Source organism: Lissotriton helveticus, chromosome 3_1 (genome assembly GCF_964261635.1).
Source record: "Lissotriton helveticus chromosome 3_1, aLisHel1.1, whole genome shotgun sequence".
Taxonomy (NCBI): Eukaryota; Metazoa; Chordata; class Amphibia; order Caudata; family Salamandridae; genus Lissotriton; species Lissotriton helveticus.
In genome coordinates this window covers 354,613,354-354,633,287 of record NC_136061.1, presented here as the reverse complement: position 1 = coordinate 354,633,287, position 19,934 = coordinate 354,613,354, and the positions used below count along the sequence as shown (strand labels likewise).

The 19,934-nt window shown below is 45.0% G+C and overlaps 1 protein-coding gene across 1 annotated transcript in view; it reads left to right on the top strand.

Annotated features, from left to right (window-relative positions):
• Window positions 1-19,934, top strand: part of BLMH (bleomycin hydrolase) — a 672,774-nt gene that overhangs the window by 183,833 nt on the left and 469,007 nt on the right. Inside the window, exon 5 of the mRNA XM_078680032.1 lies at window positions 15,478-15,566. Coding sequence (XP_078536158.1) covers window positions 15,478-15,566 — 89 coding nt within the window. The remainder of the gene's footprint in view (window positions 1-15,477; window positions 15,567-19,934) is intronic.

The window sequence follows — 19,934 nt, the reverse complement described above, 5'->3', positions numbered from 1 at the left end:
GAAGCCATTAATTAAAAAAAATCCCAAGATATTTTGGTGGATAGTTTATAAATTTTTGTTCCTTATGCGCCAAATGAACTGACCAGTATCTCGGAATCAGGGTAGACGTCTTATATTGCCATGCTATATGTTGATACTTCAATCCAACAGGTTGACCTAGTGTCTATTTGAGCTACAGATATAGGTGCCCCTCCCCAGTACTCGAGTTGATTACAGATGTGATAGAGGCCTACATGTATCAAGATGCAAGTGGCAGGTGCACCAGGTTTAAATAGCCTTCCAGCTAGTCTTCTTAAGGCATGCAAATACAATCGGTTGACAGGAAACTATGTAGGGGCTGTGGTGCAGCATTGGAAACTCACCAGCATATTATCTGCATATGCACCACACCAATTACAAAAAGACGGTACTTGCTAGTACCAATTTTTAAACTGCTGAATATTCGAACTTGCAAAGTTGTGGTGGAGGAATGTTTGAAAGGGGAATCGGGCTTATTGCTTGGAAGATTTATAAAATACATGAAGGTGGTGGTAACCATTCTGAATGCAGTGGTTAAATAGCATTAGTATTTTTACTAGCATTTGCTTGTGTACAGATTGTTGCACACTTGATGATGCGGAGGGCTCGCCTAGTTCACTTGTATTGGGAGGAGCTAATGAGCTTTGACTGCGAAGGTTTAAAAGCACTTACACTTTAAACAGATGAAATGCCTCAGTGAGGATGAATGATGGAATAGCAAGCTGCCGAAGTTCAGTTTGTGTTAATATACACTTTTAGGTCGAGCTAGACGTAAGCAATGCGAAGCATTGCTGACGTCAGCGAAGACATCTATTGTCACCCGTTTCTGGGAATGTGGACACAAGAGGGTGCACGAGCGCAGATTTGCTCAGATTTGACCTCGTGAGCGCGCACGGCGCCGTGCCCCTCTTGTGCCACATTCCCTTGAGCAAACACACTCCACACTCACGCATGCGCACATACACAGGCGTACACAGGCACACACACACACTGCATACACACACAGACCCACGCGCGCGTACACACTGCATACACACACCCACGCCCCCCCCCCCCCCCCCCTTACCTCACCAGGCTCTTTTCTTGCGGGCTCCTTCTGCCTGGCTCCCAGTGGATGGGCGGGTGCGATGCGGCCAGGGGCTCCAGTGCTGCTACGGCGGGCGGGGACGACGAGGCAAGGAACGGCCAGGGACTCCAGTCACCTCTTGTACGCCATTAGCAGGCGGCGACGGAGACGCGGCCAAGAACACTCTGTGCCTGCGCAGAAGTGCGTGCGCCCGCCTGACGTCACTTGTCGGAGCCGGAGACGCGGCCAAGAACACTCTGCGCTTGCGCAGAAGTGCGTGCGCCCGCCTGCCGTCACTTGTTAAGTTTTGTAATGCGTCGGCGTTGCAAGCCGCCTTTGGGACACTTCAGCGCGATGACGCTAGCAGGCAGTTAGAAATGTGAAAATGAAGACAAGGGCCGGCACGGGTGCAAACATGCACGGCACTTGCAGTGCAAGGGCAGCCGAGTGAACTCAGTATCGTACGTGCCCGTAACTCCACCAGTTGGCATCACGCCAGCTTTCCTTCCAAAGCCCAAGTCCAGGAAGCGTTGTGCAAGCGCTAAGAGTATGGGCGGGTGGTACCTTTAGTGTAGTAGTCTGGATAGGTGCTGCTACGAATGAAGAAAAGGCCAGGTCGGCGCCAGATGAGAGATTCGTGATAAATGTTATAGTAAGCAGCGGTAATGCTCCCCTCGGAGCAGTAGGACACAGAGACGAGGGAAGAGCGCCCACTGGAAGAGACCCCTTCCCTCTGAGAAGAAACGCTCGGGGGCGCTGAGAAGTGGAATACCTGTGGGGTAGGTGTCCGGAGTCCAGGCGGAAAAACGAACCGTATTCAAACAGCTTGTGTTGTTGCGAGCTGGGGTGGGTGGAGGAGGAGGTGGGGGCTGGAGTGCATTGAATGAGTTTCAAGGCACTATGTCAAGTAATATTAGTTTAATGTAATAATGTTCATCGTAGGTGTACTCCACTTGCGTCACATTGTATCATTAGGCGTACACACTCCACTCACCCCCTCACGTCCCCATCCAAACCCCTTCACTGCTCGCTCCGGGGATTCAGCCCCGTAACTTTCCAGAAGCACAATGGGTTAAAGTTCAGGAACTACTCTTGGCTGAAAGTTAAGCGCAACGGTTCTGGTTACGGTTTTGTGGCTGAGACAAACTTAGCATAGCCATGGGAAGTGTTCCTGTGCCTGAGTGTCTAGCACTTATTGCAGTATTATACCTCAAATTATACTCTGTTTTCTCTTGTAACTGCACACTTGTCACTTTCATTTCCTCTTGTGCACTTTTCACTACCTCATGTATTTTGGTTGCTCACAATTTTTACTCAAGTATTTTGTTTGCTCACGATTGTCACTATTACCTTTACTACCTCATGTATTTTTGGTTGCTCACAGTTTTTACTACCTTATGTATTTTGTTTGCTCACAATTGTCACTATTACCTTATGTAAGTAACGTATGTTTTTGCAATCTGTTCTTTTGTAATGTTTCTCATTATGTTTCATTTCTGTTCCTAATGTGAAGCGCTCTGACGCCTTCGGGTAAAGTCCGCGCTATATAAAAATGCATAAATAAATAAAAAGTGACCACTGCGGAGGGGTCGATCACATGACCCTTCACTGACCTGTCCCTTCAGCCGCGAGGTGGGGGGCGAATCTGGTACCTGGCAAACGTCCCTCTGGGGCACGAGGGAGGCTCCATAGCGATGCATCCCTGGGGGAGAGAGGGGGGGGGGGCCACACGAAGCCCCTATCATGGTGGGCGCGTGTCATAGGCAGTGGAGCTGAGAGAGCGCCAGTGCCCAGGGTGTCGCTGTGGGGGGTCTGCATGGAGGTCCGAGTGGGAAAACAGCTACGAAGCGCTTTATTAACTTCCAAGCGCATCAGTCTGCCGTTTCAAAGCCCGGCTGCTTATGTCTCCCAGTTTTAATGGTGATCGCTTTACTGGTCCCGGAAGGATAAAAGGGTGAGTCAGCCTTGCACGGACCGTGAGATCAACGGTTGTGTTCTAGGCACTGAGCGCTTGTTTTTTGCGGGCACCTTGCCGCGCGGGTTGTGTCCTATGCGTGCATGTCCTGGGGCTCAGGGGCGTAACACAGGCCCCTGCTGCCCCCGCGGTGCGGGGGGTCCCTCACCCTCCAGGGGGCCCTGTGTCACTGTCGCTTCAGAGCTGCGCCCAGAGGCCGGCACTTTCGAGGCATGGAGCCCTTGCAGTGCTGGCGTGTTCCCTGGCACTTCGAAGCCCCGCTTCTGTCCGCTATCTGCTGCTATCGACGGATTCCAGTCGCCACTGAGGCGGCCGCCATATCTCTCGCCTTGATACAGAAATATGAATTTATCAGGTGCAACAAATAGCGCCAAATACTTTTGTAACCCAAAATGAGTCCTAACATGCATAGTAGGGTTCTTTCCACACCAAAAACCGCAGGGCTTACATTTGCAGGTTAGTTCTTCCCTGCTAAGGTTCCTAAGGCCTGGCCTGCCGATGTTTACTGGGGTAACTGCGGGAAGTTCTTACTGCACACATTGTCGTTATTCGATGTGTAGTGTACCATAACTGGAGTTATTGCACGTGTCATGGAAATAAAACAGCCTTCCATAACCAGGGCCTACACGCCTTAAACTTCTATAAATGAATCGACCTCAGTCCAGCACTCCTTTGTTTTCCTATAACAAGAACCTCTTGTTTTACTTTATAGTGCACTTAACTCGTCTTCAGCCCACACAGCCCCTGGCGGCTCTCAAGCCCTCCTTCCCACCCCCACATAGCCTTCAGTGCGCTATGACAGCCCAAGCACAGACTGCTGCCATGTGCCCACCTTCAACTTGGGGCTTCCAAGGAATAGACCTACGTTCTTTGCAAATTCACAAGCAGTCTCGCGGTGTTATGCTTCGTTACTTTAGCATTTGTGAAGCGCAGTGTTTGGCTGCTTGACGCTTTCCTTGGCTTTTGGTCGGAAGTGAATATGGGCTACATTGTAGTGCTTCTACTGGCTTTGCTAGTCTGGCGGTGGTGAGGAGCTGCAGCTAGGCAATGGTCAGGTCTTCTAATGTCTTTATTTGTTTCGCAGCTATTTCCAAGTATATCACCCTGTCAGCCAAAACTGGCAGAATCTCACTTATTTTACAATAACAAGCAATGTATTCTTGAAAATTCTAGTGTAAAATAATATATCTGCGACTGGCCCTGTTTGGAATGTCACAGCGTGAACCAGTAGCAAGTGTTTTCTCTTGCAGAGTTGGCACACCACGCACACTTGGGGATTGCTTGGCCACAACCCAGCATGTTGTTCCATGTTGTGCTGTCTTGCAACCCTTGCCAAGTGCCAGGGACTGGCATCTGTGCCCTGCAGCCAGGGTGTGGCTGTTAGCTAGGCTTGTGAGAATCATACAGTGCCCAATGCAGTGACCGCTGGGTGCATACGGTGCCCAATGCAGTGACCGCTGGGTGCATACGGTGCCCAATGCAGTGACCGCTGGGTGCATACAGTGCCAAATGCAGTGACCGCTGGGTGCATGCTGTACCCAATGCAGTGACCGCTGGGTGCATACGGTGCCCAATGTAGTGACCGCTGGGTGCATACGGTGCCCAATGCAGTGACCGCTGGGTGCATACGGTGCCCAATGCAGTGACCGCTGGGTGCATACGGTGCCCAATGCAGTGACCGCTGGGTGCATACGGTGCCCAATGCAGTGACCGCTGGGTGCATGCGGTGCCCAATGCAGTGACCGCTGGGTGCATGCGGTACCCAATGCAGTGACCGCTGGGTGCATGCGGTACCCAATGCAGTGACCGCTGGGTGCATGCGGTACCCAATGCAGTGACCGCTGGGTGCATGCTGTACCCAATGCAGTGACCGCTGGGTGCATACGGTGCCCAATGCAGTGACCGCTGGGTGCATACGGTGCCCAATGCAGTGACCGCTGGGTGCATACGGTGCCCAATGCAGTGACCGCTGGGTGCATACGGTGCCCAATGAAGTGACCGCTGGGTGCATACGGTGCCCAATGCAGTGACCGCTGGGTGCATACGGTGCCCAATGCAGTGACCGCTAGGTGCATATGGTGCTCTGGACATTTTTGCTCACTTTGTAAAACAGGTGCAGCATAGCCCGCCATCTATCGCCCTCACTCTATCTATCGCCCTCACTCTATCTAGCACCCTCACTCTATCTATCGCTGTCTATCGCTGTCTATCTACAGCCCTCACTTTATCGCACTCACTCACTCTATCTATCACACTCACTCTATCTATCACACTCACTCTATCGCCCTCACTCTATCTATTGCACTCACTCACTCTATCGCCCTCACTTTATCGCACTCACTCACTCTATCTATCACACTCACTCTATCTATCACACTCACTCTATCTATCACACTCACTCTATCTATCACACTCACTCTATCTATCACACTCACTCTATCTATCACACTCACTCTATCGCCCTCACTCTATCTATCGCACTCACTCACTCTATCTATCGCATCACCACAGCATCAGTCAGGGTCACCACAGTATCAATCTGTGCAAACATTCAACAACAACTGGTTCAAATATATTCTCTCAATGTTTCAAGCTTTATTACAAATGTAACAAAAAGATGTTAATGTTTCACTTCTGTTCTTGGATTTTCGTCACAATAAAATACACTGAACATAATCTTCACAAAAGTTATTTACAAAAGTTTAAGCTATTGCCATTATAAATTACAATCACTTTTATTTAAGTATTAATTATTTTAAAAAAATTCAAAACAATTGTTATTTGTAATATCAATACATCTAAGTCACGTAAATCCAACATATTGCATTACAAATGCTATAGGTGTCACATTTGAGAAAGTTAAAACTATTGGCATTGTAATTGACAAAGCTATACATTTTGCTATTTTCAAAACCAACACATAAATAAAAAATCTGTCATTTACAAGACCAATAGCTCAAACTTTCCTAATGCGAGACCTATTGCATTGCAAATGCTTGTTATATTAGTATTTAAAGAGTTTTCAGAGGACTTCGAAAGATGATGTGTTATGACGAGGCTGAATAATTGGATACTAAGCTGACAAAGTTGAGTTTGTTTTAACATACACTTTTTAATTTAGTATTTAAAATTTTTTCGGAGGACAGGTTTTGCAACTTTTTGGAGCTCAATTTAGGTTATGATAGCTATATTATATATAATACTGGTACTTATCGTTTGTTATTTGATGAACAGTCACCACTTCTTAACTATGTATTCTTATTCAGCACACTCATGTTACAAAGCAGTTTGGAATGGGATGTTGTAGCAAATTTTATGGGTCTAGATGTGTGAATCCTATAATTCTAACTGTTTATTTAATGTATTATGATGAGTATGAGGTTCTAACATTTTGATATATAACACTAGTTTTATATTGCATGCTCGTTTTATATTCTGATTTCACTGTGATGATTTGCAATGATTTTAATTAATCGTGCAAATAAAATAAATTAACAAATTTCATTTAAGCAGCAGAAATGCAATGTGGTGTTTAGGAGCAACCTTAAATTACAGCCCTGTTTCAATTTTGAGTTCTGTGCATAGAGTTCCTAGTGATACGGCATGCGATCATGGATTTTTATGAAGTATTACAAGTGGTTCTCAGTGGCATTCTACATGATCTCTTACATGGATAGCCTTTTTTCCACATATCAGGCAATATCCCTTAGTTCCCCCCGTCCCCCCCACCCCCTCCTTTTATTTATTTATATTTGTTTTTATTTTCGTGGGACTACTGTACAGCTTTTGACATTGTTTTAGTCTGTACTGTTTAAGTTTTTTGTCTTTAGGGACGTTTTGCTATCTTAAATGCTATTCAGTTGAACCAGCAGATTGGGAGCTTTCCCCAAAGTTGTCTCTGTCATGCTTACTTCGAGTGGTTCAGAAGCTGCAGAAGAGTGAGTAGACATGCTGGTAATGTTTTTTTAGTCTAGATGAGAGATTGAAGGAGGTGATGTAATAGTTCAAATGAGTTACATTAATCAAATTATTTTCTACTTGATTTGTTAATGTGATATATTCCATGTTATGATGAATAAAGATATGTTATTGAAAAAATTAAAGAATTTGTATTGCACTAGGATTGGATAATGCTGGCCACACTTTCCAACTCAACCCGGGGCGATTAACTATGGAGTTTAAGGATTTTTAAATGTATCAGTTCACACGAACAATATTTAGATACTATTATGATGCCCATGGATAGGAAACCTTTTATGCAGTTCTGGTTTGGCTCATTTCCTCAGAACTCTTTTAGGTGTTCTTGAAGAAGCCTTCTACACTTTCCCCAATGTGCCCCCTGCCCTTCTCCGACTGAGTCAATCGCCCAGGTTTTCTTTGTTTGTCCAATGTAATCGTGTCTAAGAACAAAATGGCTTAAACCGATCTGTAAACTACAGGGTACACGCATTAGTGGTGTAGCTCTTCGCATCCGTAAATCAGATTCCATTCCGGCGATTATCTGCTTATTCACTAAGTTATTGGGCCGTATGTGAGCATTAAGAAGGTATTTGATGAAAGAGCAAGTTTAATGTATATTTTAGTTCCCAAGTTTTTGATTTTTAAATAGGTTCCCTATTCTTAAACTTGATGCGAGTACAAGTCATGAGTGTAGTGCATTATATGACCGAAGTCAACATAGCGGCCATGATGTTCATCTTGGAGTAGGCATGGGTTTTTGTTGCTATGTTCTACATTGTGCTTAAAGACATTCATTTATTATCTAATGAATTATTTTAGATTACAGACTAATTGATACCTTTAATACTTGGTTGTGTTTTTAGTTTTTGTATGAATTGTATCGTATTCGTACTTTTATGGTCTTAAGAGCGAAATAAAAATTGATGATGGTATGACACAACTCGTAGAAACCAAACGGTATCTTGATGTCCCATACATTTTAGAAGATGAAAGACTTGGGTGGGCACTGTGAAGCATTTTCGAAGCACTTTTGCATATTGGCAGCTTGGATTGGTTTTCTTGTGGGGCTGCTTAGGTGATCTGTCTCACTGTAAATTGGGTATAATTACCTTAAACAGGATCGTGATTTGGAGTGAGAGGCAGAGTAGATTTCTTAGTTTTGATGGTACGTGTGTTGTGTGGGTAGGGGTTTAGCTGGCAGTGATTTTTATTGTGTGGATATGTGTTTAGCTGGCACTGATTTATAGTTTTTCATGTTTGTTGATTGCTTCGTATGCTCTTATCAGAAAAACATTCTTTCTGTAGGCACGCTTGGTACCATATTTTTTAAGCCACTGGTATAGCTTGGTTTGCTATTTTGCTTCTTGATGTACTCCAAGTTAAGTATGGGCATTGTTTTAAAAGTTAATGTGGATCTCGGTGGTGAAGGCTGAGAGAATCAAATCATCACTGTAAAATATTATCTTCTTGTCCTATTAGGCGCCAATGTACAATAATGATGAAACTTGTTTTAGGATCCATGGTGGTGAGTGATTGTATAAATGGGGCAACATGGCAGAGAAAAGGACTGAAAGCTACATGTGTGAAGGAGAAAGCAAAGGTCACAGTTGAACGTAGCGGGGAAGTAGGTTGAGTATCCAACTCTCAGTCTACCGTTTTATTAATAAAGATGCTAGAAATCTGGGATTTAAACATCACACCACCTCTACCTCCCCCAATAAAGAGAACATTGGCCTAATTATTACTAAGGTACCACACTAGGTTAACACATCTTGGTGCTGTTATGGGACAAAAGGTCCCCTTGACTATACTTTTCTTCTCCTGCTTGATCTTCACTCCGATCACTTGTTGCTTCTTGACCTAATCTCAAGTCAGTCATTCATTCAGTATTTGAACCTAGTGAACATTAATTACACCTAATACAGCTCTCCATATATTTGTCTGTTCATTTATTCATTGTGGCAGCCACTGCAAATACTTCTTCCTCATATGCATGCAAAGCTCGGCGCCAGTCATTATATCAAAGCACATGTCGCAGTCAGAGGAGATTTAGAAAAAAAAACTGCTGTTTGTGGATGCTATAGATATGGAGAGCTATTGTGTCTATTTGTAGTGATATTCATTGGGCAGGTTTGAGAGGCGCTTAGAGTTTGTGCTTCATTGTAATAAGTGTTGTCTGTTCTGTGTTGGGTACAAGTGAGTATTTGGAGCTGTGAGGCTGTTTCACAATGTTGGCTCTGTTGATCCTTTAAAAGATATATCTTCTGCTCATTTCTGAAATTTAGAGGGACCAGGAAATCCCCCGTTTCATATTCTGGGTTGACTTGTTTCCAGGCTTTTGCCTTTTTGACTAGCTTTGGTGTGGCTTCTAGTGATACATTGGCCTGCTGAGATATTACGTTTTTTCTTACAGGTAGGTAGGGCTTTGCTGGTTAGAAATTATTATTTCTCAATAATAGGCCAAACATGATTATCAGCCTCTATCCTTTGGCAAGCAGTTTCCAAGCTTCAAAGAACCCAACTATGCAACTCAATAATGGACGTGCTCACCAAACTCACAGAAGTGGGTGTCTAATGTATAAGCTAGAGCAACTGTCTATTTGTATTAAACACAAAGGAGACGACTATAAACTATTACAAAATATTATTTCACCTCTTTTACTTTGATAGCAGTGTTAGGGGGTTCGTACCAGTGTTAGTAGAGCAATGATATCACTGACTTTATCCACCTATGGTGGTCGTATGCACATATATAATCTTATCCTACTAACAGCACCAATGGGGAAATTGACATATTTGTTGATAGGAGCAACACTCTCCATAACTCACATATGAAAAAACTGATTAGTCTGCCCTTAGTGAGGTGGGTAAAAGTATGGAATGCCTATGCAGTTGCAGAACATTTGGCCATAGTGAATGAGAGAATGCACAGATTTAGCTGCCGTTTTAGACCTATGTTAAAAGAGGATGTCAGAGTTCTGGTCCTGCCTCTTACCTACCGCCAGCTTTGTGTTCATTGGTCATTGGTCTGTGTGAGTTGTCGGCCCCCAAAAGCATAGGTGATGGACATCGTGCTTTATGATCCTGTTAGATTATTACTGAGATGAACATTTTGCTCCTGTAATCTTTTCTCTAAGTTAGCTGAACATTTTGTTGCATGGTCGTGCACCTTAAACTTTGCACCCTTTATTTTTTTATTGATCCATGGAACTTGGAGAATCGCATGTTTAAAATCTTAAAGTTGTTAAACACTGGTATCAATTTTTGCAGAACCTAAAAGGCACTTTTACTTTGGATACTTTAAAAAATATTTTTGACATAGTTCCAAATCCTGTTGTCTTATTTAGAGTTTGGAGAATGAGATGCTCCATCAAAAATTGACAGATAATCAGTCCACCGTATTACAAGTAGTGTAGGCTATATTACAGCTCTAATGCGACGACAGAACATCCATCATGTTTGTGACAAAGTATCCTGTCCACCTTAAATGTTTATTCTTTGCAGAAGGAATGGTGCCATGGTTTGTTCCACGGTGGCGGTTAGATTTCTTGGTTAAAATCAATTTTTATAGATCTGAGATGTCGATTTACCAACTTTAGGTCCTATATGGCCCACTATCCAGTTCACAAGTTCAACCGAAAGGTTTTGAGTTTTAGTTGTTAATACTTTCAGGAATTGCAATTTGTGTTGACTACATCTGCTTCCCTGGTCAGTAAATGTCTCCTAAGAAATTAAACCGTATCCTGTGGCATGTAGTAATAACGTCTTAGAATGCATGTACAAGGAGGGGACAGCTGGGGCAAGATGGGGGCCGCCTAGGTGTACGTGAGCAACACTAGCAGGCTGCGGTCCGTTCAACTTTCTATGTGACCGAGCTCTGAATAGGCCTCCCTACGCTAAAAAAGGAAGTTATATTCTCCCTCCCCACTCCTGGGGCTGAATGTTACTCCTTCAAAAAGGAATCCGGCCCCAATACCTTGGCGCGATCGTGAAGCGTTGTGTGGAGCAGCACCGGAGGCGTTTGGTGCTCTGGCTCCCGGACAAAGAGGTAACCATGGTCCCGAAGCTGGCTGCGGGCGGCGCCGCCAAGGCAACCGGGGCTGCAGCCACCCGTAAGGCTCGGATCGAGGAAATGGCGGCATCTGCAAATAATGAGACTCTGATCCCGACTTCAGGGGAAAATGACTCTGCAGCGGTAGAAGGTTCGCCTGGCCATCCGAAAAGAATACGGCAGCCTGAGCAGACCAGGAGAGGAAAAGGCGGGGCGCCGGCTACAGGAGCCGCGAAGGGTCGAACAGTGATCGAGATGTTGCGTAGAGGCAAGGAGCAGGCTGCTTGGCTGGAGAGTGAGACCTCAACATTAGGAGCCGAGTTAGCGGCAGACAAAGATATTGGTCCCCACGCGGGGGTAGGAACGAGTCCCATAGCGGTCACTCCTGGGAACATGACACTGTTACCGCAACCGACCGGAGAGCTACAGACGGCAGTAAGTCCTTTGAACATTGATTTGAATGAGGCCGGTCAGGAGAATTCAGGTGAGGTCTCAGGATATGAACAATCTAGCGGGAATGATCTAATGATGAATAATGCATTAATAACTGCTAGGGAGGACACTGGCAATCAAATTGCCAATTCGAATGGGGACAACGGGGATGGGGCCCACAATTCGCAGATACCTGATTCCACTAGACTCCCTGTGAGTAAGGACCTTAAGAGCCAATCAGGGAGACAGATTGTGAATATCATGTTGGCAACCAAGACCCCCATGGAAGATAAAGACAAAAATAAGGATGAGATTGAGAAGGACTCTAGTGAATGTTTCTTTTCTGCGACCGAAGAGGCAGAATGGTCAGATGATGTATTGAGCACCTCGCAGGGGGCAAGCAGTTTAGAATCAGACCCCGAGGAAAGTGATGAGGACCATCGATCATCAGTCAAGAAAACACTGGCTGAAAGAGGAGAGGAAAATAGTGAAAAGAAGGATCTCTCATGGGATTATTCTGCAACTACTCCACTCTCGGGGTCATCTGGAAAAACACCTCCAGGTCCAACAGCTGAAGCCCCTCCCCGTTGAGAGATCATTCATCAAGCTATTCTCACCCATAGGGAAGAGGCTCGACAAGATAATTGTAAGGCACAGGCGGGGATGCGGAAAATGCAGGGGGTGGTAAGAAAGCTCTCAAAGGCCTTCTCTAATTTGGGAGAAAGTGGTAACTCTGGAGGAAAGAATGATCACTGTAGAAGCTGATACAGCTAATGCGGTAACTTTGGTGGAATCTCATGTTGAACGGATTAAGGACATACAATGGAAGCTAGAAGAGTCTGAAAACAGACAAAGAAGAAATAACTTAAGAGTTCTTGGAATCCAGGAGGGCTTGGAGGAGTCCGATACCAGGGCCTATATGGTCACCCTTTTTTCAACCGCCTTCCCAGAGTTATCCGAGTGGAATTGGGCCTCTGAAATTCAGAGAGCACATCGCATACCCTTTAAACAAAGAACACCGGTAAAGGAGGGTGATAAACCACGTGCCATATTAATTTTTCTCTGGAACTTCTTGTTAAGGCAGGCCATAGCTGATAAGGCCAGGCCGGACGCTAGGAGGATAATGGGGCGGTTTCATTCTTTGTAAGACCTGACTTCTGCCATGTGACAGTAGAAAGGCGGTGGAGACTAAGGCAGTTGTTGAAACCCTTCCAGGATAGAAAGATCCAAGCGTATCTGGTTAACCCGGCACAACTTAAAATCATCATTCGGGGAACCACTCGATATTTCTCTTCGGAGATTAAGGCGAAAGAATATCTGGATCCTTAGATAAATAATCTGTTTAATTTTTTGATTTGTTTTCCCAGTGGGATTGTGGGGGGTCCGGGAGATGGTGGGGGAGATGGTGCTAATGATCTATTTTGAACTGACTGAAGAAATTGCGTGGGGTGGGGGGTTAAGTTTGGATAGGCAATAGGGAGGGGTATGCTTGGATTTGTACTAGTCTTGAGTAATGTTTTTGTACATAGGAATAATGGTGTCTTACCTCACTTTTTCCTTTTTAAGTGCAAAGGGTCTAATGAAATTTTTAGTTTCCGGATGCACTTAAGGGACTGTGGTCTGCTAGGAATGCGTACATCTTATGCACAGACCTAGGTCTGAGTGCCCTGTAGGGGGGGTAGGCAGACTCAAGAAGGGGTTGGGGGATGGGGAATTGGTTCACGGAGGGGGGAAGGAGGGCAACAGGGTGGTGGTGGTAGGCTCTCACGGGGGTGGAGGGGTGTGGGGGGGAAAAGAAAAAGGAAAATGTATCTGGTGCTTTGTTGCGAGTAGTAAAAAATGTGTAGTCTTAATAACTGCCGATGTTCAGTCCTGGTATCGGCTGGGAGTTGCGGAACAAAAGACCAATGATGAGAAAACTTAAGATATGTACATTGAACATAGGGGGGTTGAATGACTGGCATAAAAGACAAAGATTAGGGCATTTTGTAGGGATGAATCACCTTGATATAATTTGTATACAGGAGACCCATCTGCCCTGGTCTAAGAAACATCTCTTAAATGTTAAAGGGTTTGAGGTACTGGTATGTTCCACGCAGTCCTCCTCAGTCAGGGGGGTGGCAATTTTAGCCAGAAATAACCTGGGTGGTAGCAAGCGCTATTTAGCAGACACTCTCGGTAGATGGAGATGGGGATAACCCTGTGTACAATTTATGGGTCTAATCAAGAAGAACCTGATCTTTTAGATACATTAAAAGTGGAATTATTGTACTGGTCGCAGCCCCTAATAGTATGTGGGGATTTCAATATCTAAGCAGACTTCGTGGGTGGCAATAACAGGCCAGTATATACTGGGCGGAAACCTAAAGTGTTTAGAGCTCTGTTTGCTATAATTAATACACATAGCTTGGTGGATGTGTGGGGAGATAAGGAGCCCTATAATCCGGGCTTTACCTATTTTTCTTGCCCCTTCAATAAATATGCTAAATTAGATTAGTTTTGTATATTATCCTCAGAGGTGGGCAAGACTGGGATTATTAAAATGCCAAAGACAATATCTGACCATAACCCTTTAGTTTTAAATTACGAATATCACATGGCAAATAATCCCCCCGTCTTGTTGGACCTTTGAGAGAAGGTTGTTAGTGGATCCCCAATTTGTAGACCATCTCAGGAGCTGGGCTCAAAGCTATTTTGATATGAATAGACATAGCGCCCCCCGAAATTGTGTGTGGGATTCCTTTAAGGCAGCTCTAAGGGGTAAAACAATCAGCTTCTTGGCTAGCAAGAGGAAAAAAATTACAGGTGCATGAGGTCATAATGAAACAACTAGCCCAGGCAGAGGAACAGCATGTAAAAGATCTCTGGAGGTAAGAATGCCGAGGAGAGTTTATCTAAGATCTTGGCTCTCAAGGCGGAAGTATATAAAGGCTCAGCTCAGAAAAGTGCTGATGATTACCAAAGGCAGAAGGGCAGAATGTACGAGACAGGAGAACAGGCAGGAAAGCTATTAGCATTAAGAATTAGACAAGGATTCAGTAGAAATATGATAGATAAAATTCAGAACGCCAATCAGGAATACACTGAGATAGAAGACATTAGAAGGGTGTTTAAGTATTTTTATCAAAAATTATATCAGGAAAAGGATAGGGTAGATTCTCCCAGTTTGCTCTATGAAGATCTGGGCCATAGTCTTTCAGAGTGGGGGAAAAAAGACGATGATAAATGCCCAAGATGCTCCCAGGGCCCGGCAAATCTGGTACATATGTTTTTTCAATGTAGTGAACTTAGGAAAATAGGTAGGGAGATCATCACATTCTGGGAGGGGCTGCTAGCGGCTAAAATCACCCTATCCCCAATTCTCATGATCATGGGCATTGATTCTAATTTGAGATTGAAAAAGGAAGAGGAAGCCTTGGTTTTCATTAGTGTGGCAGTTTTAAAAATAATATTGTCCGCGGGCTGGAAAGACTCTTTGGCTCCCTCTTTTCAGATGTGGTTGTCAAGATTATTGGGGATCCATAATATGGAAGCAGCACTATACTCCCGAAGGGGTAGAAGGGTGAGGGAGCTGGGTCAGACATCTGGGCCCCCCTCCAAAATTGGAGGGAAGATAGAGTATAAAATCCCTCTAATGATCTTGTAGGTATGGATAATGTAATTTTATGTATATTACTGAATACTGCTTTGTTTTACTGTGCTTTGGATCAATTTTATCATGGTCTATTTCTTAAATGTACTGTAATGCAATCATATGGACGTTTATACTGTTAGTCGTATAGAGGATTGAATGTTTGTATGCACCAGATCTAATAAAAAAAAAAAATGCATGTACATATTGGGAGAGAAGTTAAGTATACTTATCCTATGTATTTTAGTTTCAGACTTCCTGTGTTTTAGTTTTTTTCTGTAACTTGTCTTCGGTTTCACAGCAATGCTTTTCTTGCAAACATTTCTATTATTTTGTGCTTTCAGAAAAATATGGTGTTGTACCCAAAAAATGCTTTCCTGAATCTCACAGCTCCGAAGCCACCAGGCGCATGAATGACATCCTAAATCACAAGGTAAAGTATCAGTTGTCCTGCTGACAGTCAAAATCTTGTGCAGTGTTTTATTTTCATTTGACCATTTTCAGAATTGATGAATATGAAATAAGTTATGTGACAATTTCATTTTATTATTGAATGTACTGAGTGTGGATACTCTTGTTCTACATTGTTTCAAATTAATTATGCACCTAAGAGTAATAGGGAATGGGTTCATTAACGTTTTACTTTTTGGAGATCTGCTCTTCTTAGTTCTTTAAAGCCTTTTAAAATGTACAGTTTTAAAGCTTGGTGTCAGAACCCCACTCAGAGGGCCACGGGGCACGCAGGGGCTACGGGGCCCAACTGTGGGGGTTGAGGCCTTTTACTCCTGATGTCCCAGAGCCGACGTACTATGGATCCTGAGCAACTGTGTAAAGTACCTCTTCTGCACTTAACTCTCAGTGGTTGCAGTGACAAGCAGGCTCACTTGGAGGAGGGTAAGGGAGGGAGTTATTCCCCATTCTCTGATAGATGCTTCCAGGGAAGGCTTACTATCAGACCTTTCTTAAGAGTTCCCCACTGACTCTTAGGGATTTATTCAAAGGTGTCTATGGTACCCTACAGGCCCAGTTCACATCTTAACCACTCCTGCAGCACGGAAACGTTCAGCGGTGCAGGCAGCCAATGCGAGCACCTGCAAGTTCTGATCTTGCTTGAGTAGTCTGGCTGCTGCCATCCAAGGCAGCAGCACAGGCTCTCCCTCTTGACTTGTGCTGCTGGCATGTGCAGTTAATTCAGCAGCTCCTAGCTCGCGAAGACTTGGTAAGCCAGCCTTCCCCAGCCTGGGTGGGTGGAGAATACTTTCTGCTCCTGATGGAATCCCAAGGAGGAACCGCTTGGCAACCTAGGTACTGGCAACTCTTCCTGGCATACCAAATTACTCCGGTGCAGATTACTCAGTAAATCAGGTGCAGACTCCTCCCATGTAACCGCCTCCACCACAGCTTTTACGAGTCTCGGTGCTTCAGCAGCATTTCTTTTTTTTATTTCTTTATTGATTTCCAAAATAATACAAATACAGATCTAAAAGAAACACCAACAATAAAAAAAAGAAATCAATGTATTTTCATATCGACAAAAATGCAGGAGATAATGCAATAGCAGGAGCTAACACCCACCCCAAAAAGTACCATTGTAATCCACAGTAGAAAAAGAACACGTGCATTGGCAAGTAGATAATAGGCCACCATCACAGGGGGCTTACAATAAATAATGGCAATCTCCCAGCGCATACAAAATATCAATACAAAATTCAACATCACTGACATTGGACCTTGCAAACATCACCCCCTCAATTTGAGAAAACATCGGTGACAGCACTAGCTTCTTCGGTAGAGCCACCTAATCGCTCCCGAGCCCAGTCAATAAAGGGCCCCCATATTTCTTTAGGCCCAGAGGCAGGCGGCATAAGTTGCCAAAACGTAGCTAATTGCGGCTGGCCATAGGTGACCTCTCTGAACCAGTTCACAATAGTAGGTTTTCTCTTCCTACCCCATAGCTGGGCTATTTGACGCATGGCGAAGAGCTGCAGCAGTGCATGTAGTTTGCGTTTCTTAACGTGTGTATCAGTCACATAGCCTAACAAAGCCAGTAGCGGGGATGGAGGTAGTGATATCGTCAATCTGGTTTATAACCTCAAATATCGTTGACCAATATTCAGTGATGAGCGGACAAGTCCATGCCATGTGTAAGAAAGTTGCGGCAGCTGCCCCGCTACGCCAGCAACAGTCATCCTCCCGTAAACCCATCCTATGTAGACTAATGGGTGTTCTGTAATAGCGATGCAGAAATTTGAAATGAATTCATTTAAGTTTATAGTTGGGTGATAATTCAGTCATCTGGGCACAGCAGTACGACCACTAGTCGTCAGTCAGGGGGGACGGCGTCTCGGCAGACCATTTATGATGAGCGTTAGAAGTGGCTATAGGGGCATCTTTTTGCATGGACGTGTACAGTCTAATGATGAGCCTACATGAAGTACGTGTCCGCAAAAGGTTTTCCAGAGCGATTAGCGGGGTTGGCTGGGAGGGGAAGTCACTATGTATTGCCTTGCATGCGGCTTGGAGTTTGTGATACAGAAATGCCTCTCCAAAGGGCACGGTTTGTCCTTCCAATCAAATGGAGGGCCTCTAAACGTTCCCTCGGGGTATAGGTCTGCAAACGTACGTAGAGACAACCTCTCTGCCACCTTATCACTAATCTCATCTTTAATATTGGGCAGCATAGGATTTTGTGCAATAGGAATGGAGGGGGCATATAGAACTTTTGCTCCCGCTCTTCTCCGCAGGCCATCCCAAGCCCACCGTAGGGTGTCCGATGTGTCAATGTCATCCCTGGGCCGCTAATAGGATTGATATATAGCTACCCTAAGAGGAACAGGCGCCACCACGTCCTCCTCTACTGCCACGTGAATGGCTTCGGATGCACCCAATAATGCAGGAATTGCGCCTGTGCACATAATGCGTACAATTTCATGTCTGGCGCACCCAGCCCACCCTGAGCAGTGGGGAGCGACAAGAGGGCCCAGGATACCTGAGCTTGGCCATTCGCCCAGACCAAAGAGACCAATTGAGATTGAATTGTCTTGAAGAAAGGGCCAGTAAGTACCAGTGGCAAGTTTTCGAAAAGATAAAAAAATTTAGTCAAAATAATCATTTTGACTAGTACGATTTTGCCTGCAAGCGATAGTGGGAGTTTAGACCATAAAGTTACCTTTTCCTCTAGCCAGACCATAGCCCTCCCAAAATTTAAGTTTCAAAGTTCTTGCAGGTCTCGGCTAATCGAGACACCTAAATACTTCACTTGTTCCTGTTCCCACTTTAGCGGGAATTCTGAGGACACCACCCTGGTATTGTCGGTTAAGGGGAATATCACAGATTTTGCCCAATTTATGTTCACCCAAGATAGCCCGCCGAGTTTTATGAACTCCCGCAACATAATTACATAATTTCCAGATTGTGCCCAGGGTTGAGAATATATAATGTTATGTTGTCCGCATAGAGAGAAAACAGACTATGCGTGCTGAATCCGATCCCCTTATCAGTGTGGTGTTGCTGGATGCGCGCAGCCAACGGCTCCATCACAGTGGCTAACAGCAAGGGCGATAGCGGGCAGCCCTGCCTCGTGCCACGCGTTATACGGAAGGGGTCAGAAACAATATTATTCACCCGCACCCTGGCCATTGGTTCAGTGTACAGTAATTTAATCCATTGAAGAAACATGGGGCCGAAGCCCAACCGCTCCAAAATTTTCAATAAGAACGGCCACTCGAGCGAATCGAATGCTTTAGTCGCATCCAGGAACACCACCGCCGCCTGTACATCGGGATGTAAATAATGCAGGGCAGAAAATACCGTTCTAAGGTTATGTGAGGTAGATCTCCCGGGAATGAATCCCGATTGAATTAAAGGCTGCTGCCTATTCGCTATCAACAAGCCAGAATTTTCACATCACATTGAGTGATGGGGCCTATAGGAGTTCAGATCGGTATCAGGCTTTAGCAAAGTGACAATGATTGCTTCGTGCATGGAGCTCGGTAATATACCAGTCTCATGCGCTTCTCCATAGACCGCTAGAAGTCTGGGGGCTAGTTCCTCCACGTGTGTTTTATAGAAGGCGCACGTCAGGCCGTCTGACCCAGGAGCCTTGTCAAGGGGTAGGCTATTAACATCAGTAACATCTTCAACCGTGAAGGGTAAGTGCATGTACTCTCTATGACGGTCATTAAACCATACGAGGGCCAGGGAGTCCAAGAACACCTGCATGCTTTCCGGGCAGACAGATTGCGTAGCTATGTATAAGTGAGTATAAAAAGAAAAGAACTCCTGCAGAATAGCTAAGGATCCCCTAACCGTTTGTCCATTCTCGTCCACTAGTTCAGGTACGTAGGCCATAGAGCGCGGGGTATGGAGCATGCCGGCGAGAGTGCGCCTGGGTCTGTCGCCCTCGCCGTACTGGCGAGCCTCCGCATACTTTCCCAAGAATTTCACCTCCCTCTGAGCTTCCCCCTCATATTCTAGCAACTTAACCTTCAGGTCAGCCAGGAGGTCTGACTCGCCGTTAATATTAATTCTCCCTTCTAATTCTTTAATCTGTGCCTCCAAGGTGGAAAGGGTGTTTCTAATGGCTTTGAGCACTCCCTCCAGGATATGCACTGCCCTCTAATGACCACCATAAATGCCTCCCACAGTGAGGGCTCAGTGTCAACAGATCCCGTGTTAAGCGTGAAGTAATCTGCTATATCTGAGCGTATCTCCTCCTTAAAAGCCTCGTCGAGAAGTGCGTGCTGGGGGAGTCTTCAGGAGAATTGTCCGCGTGTGGTGCCAGGGAGGGACAATGTTAGCA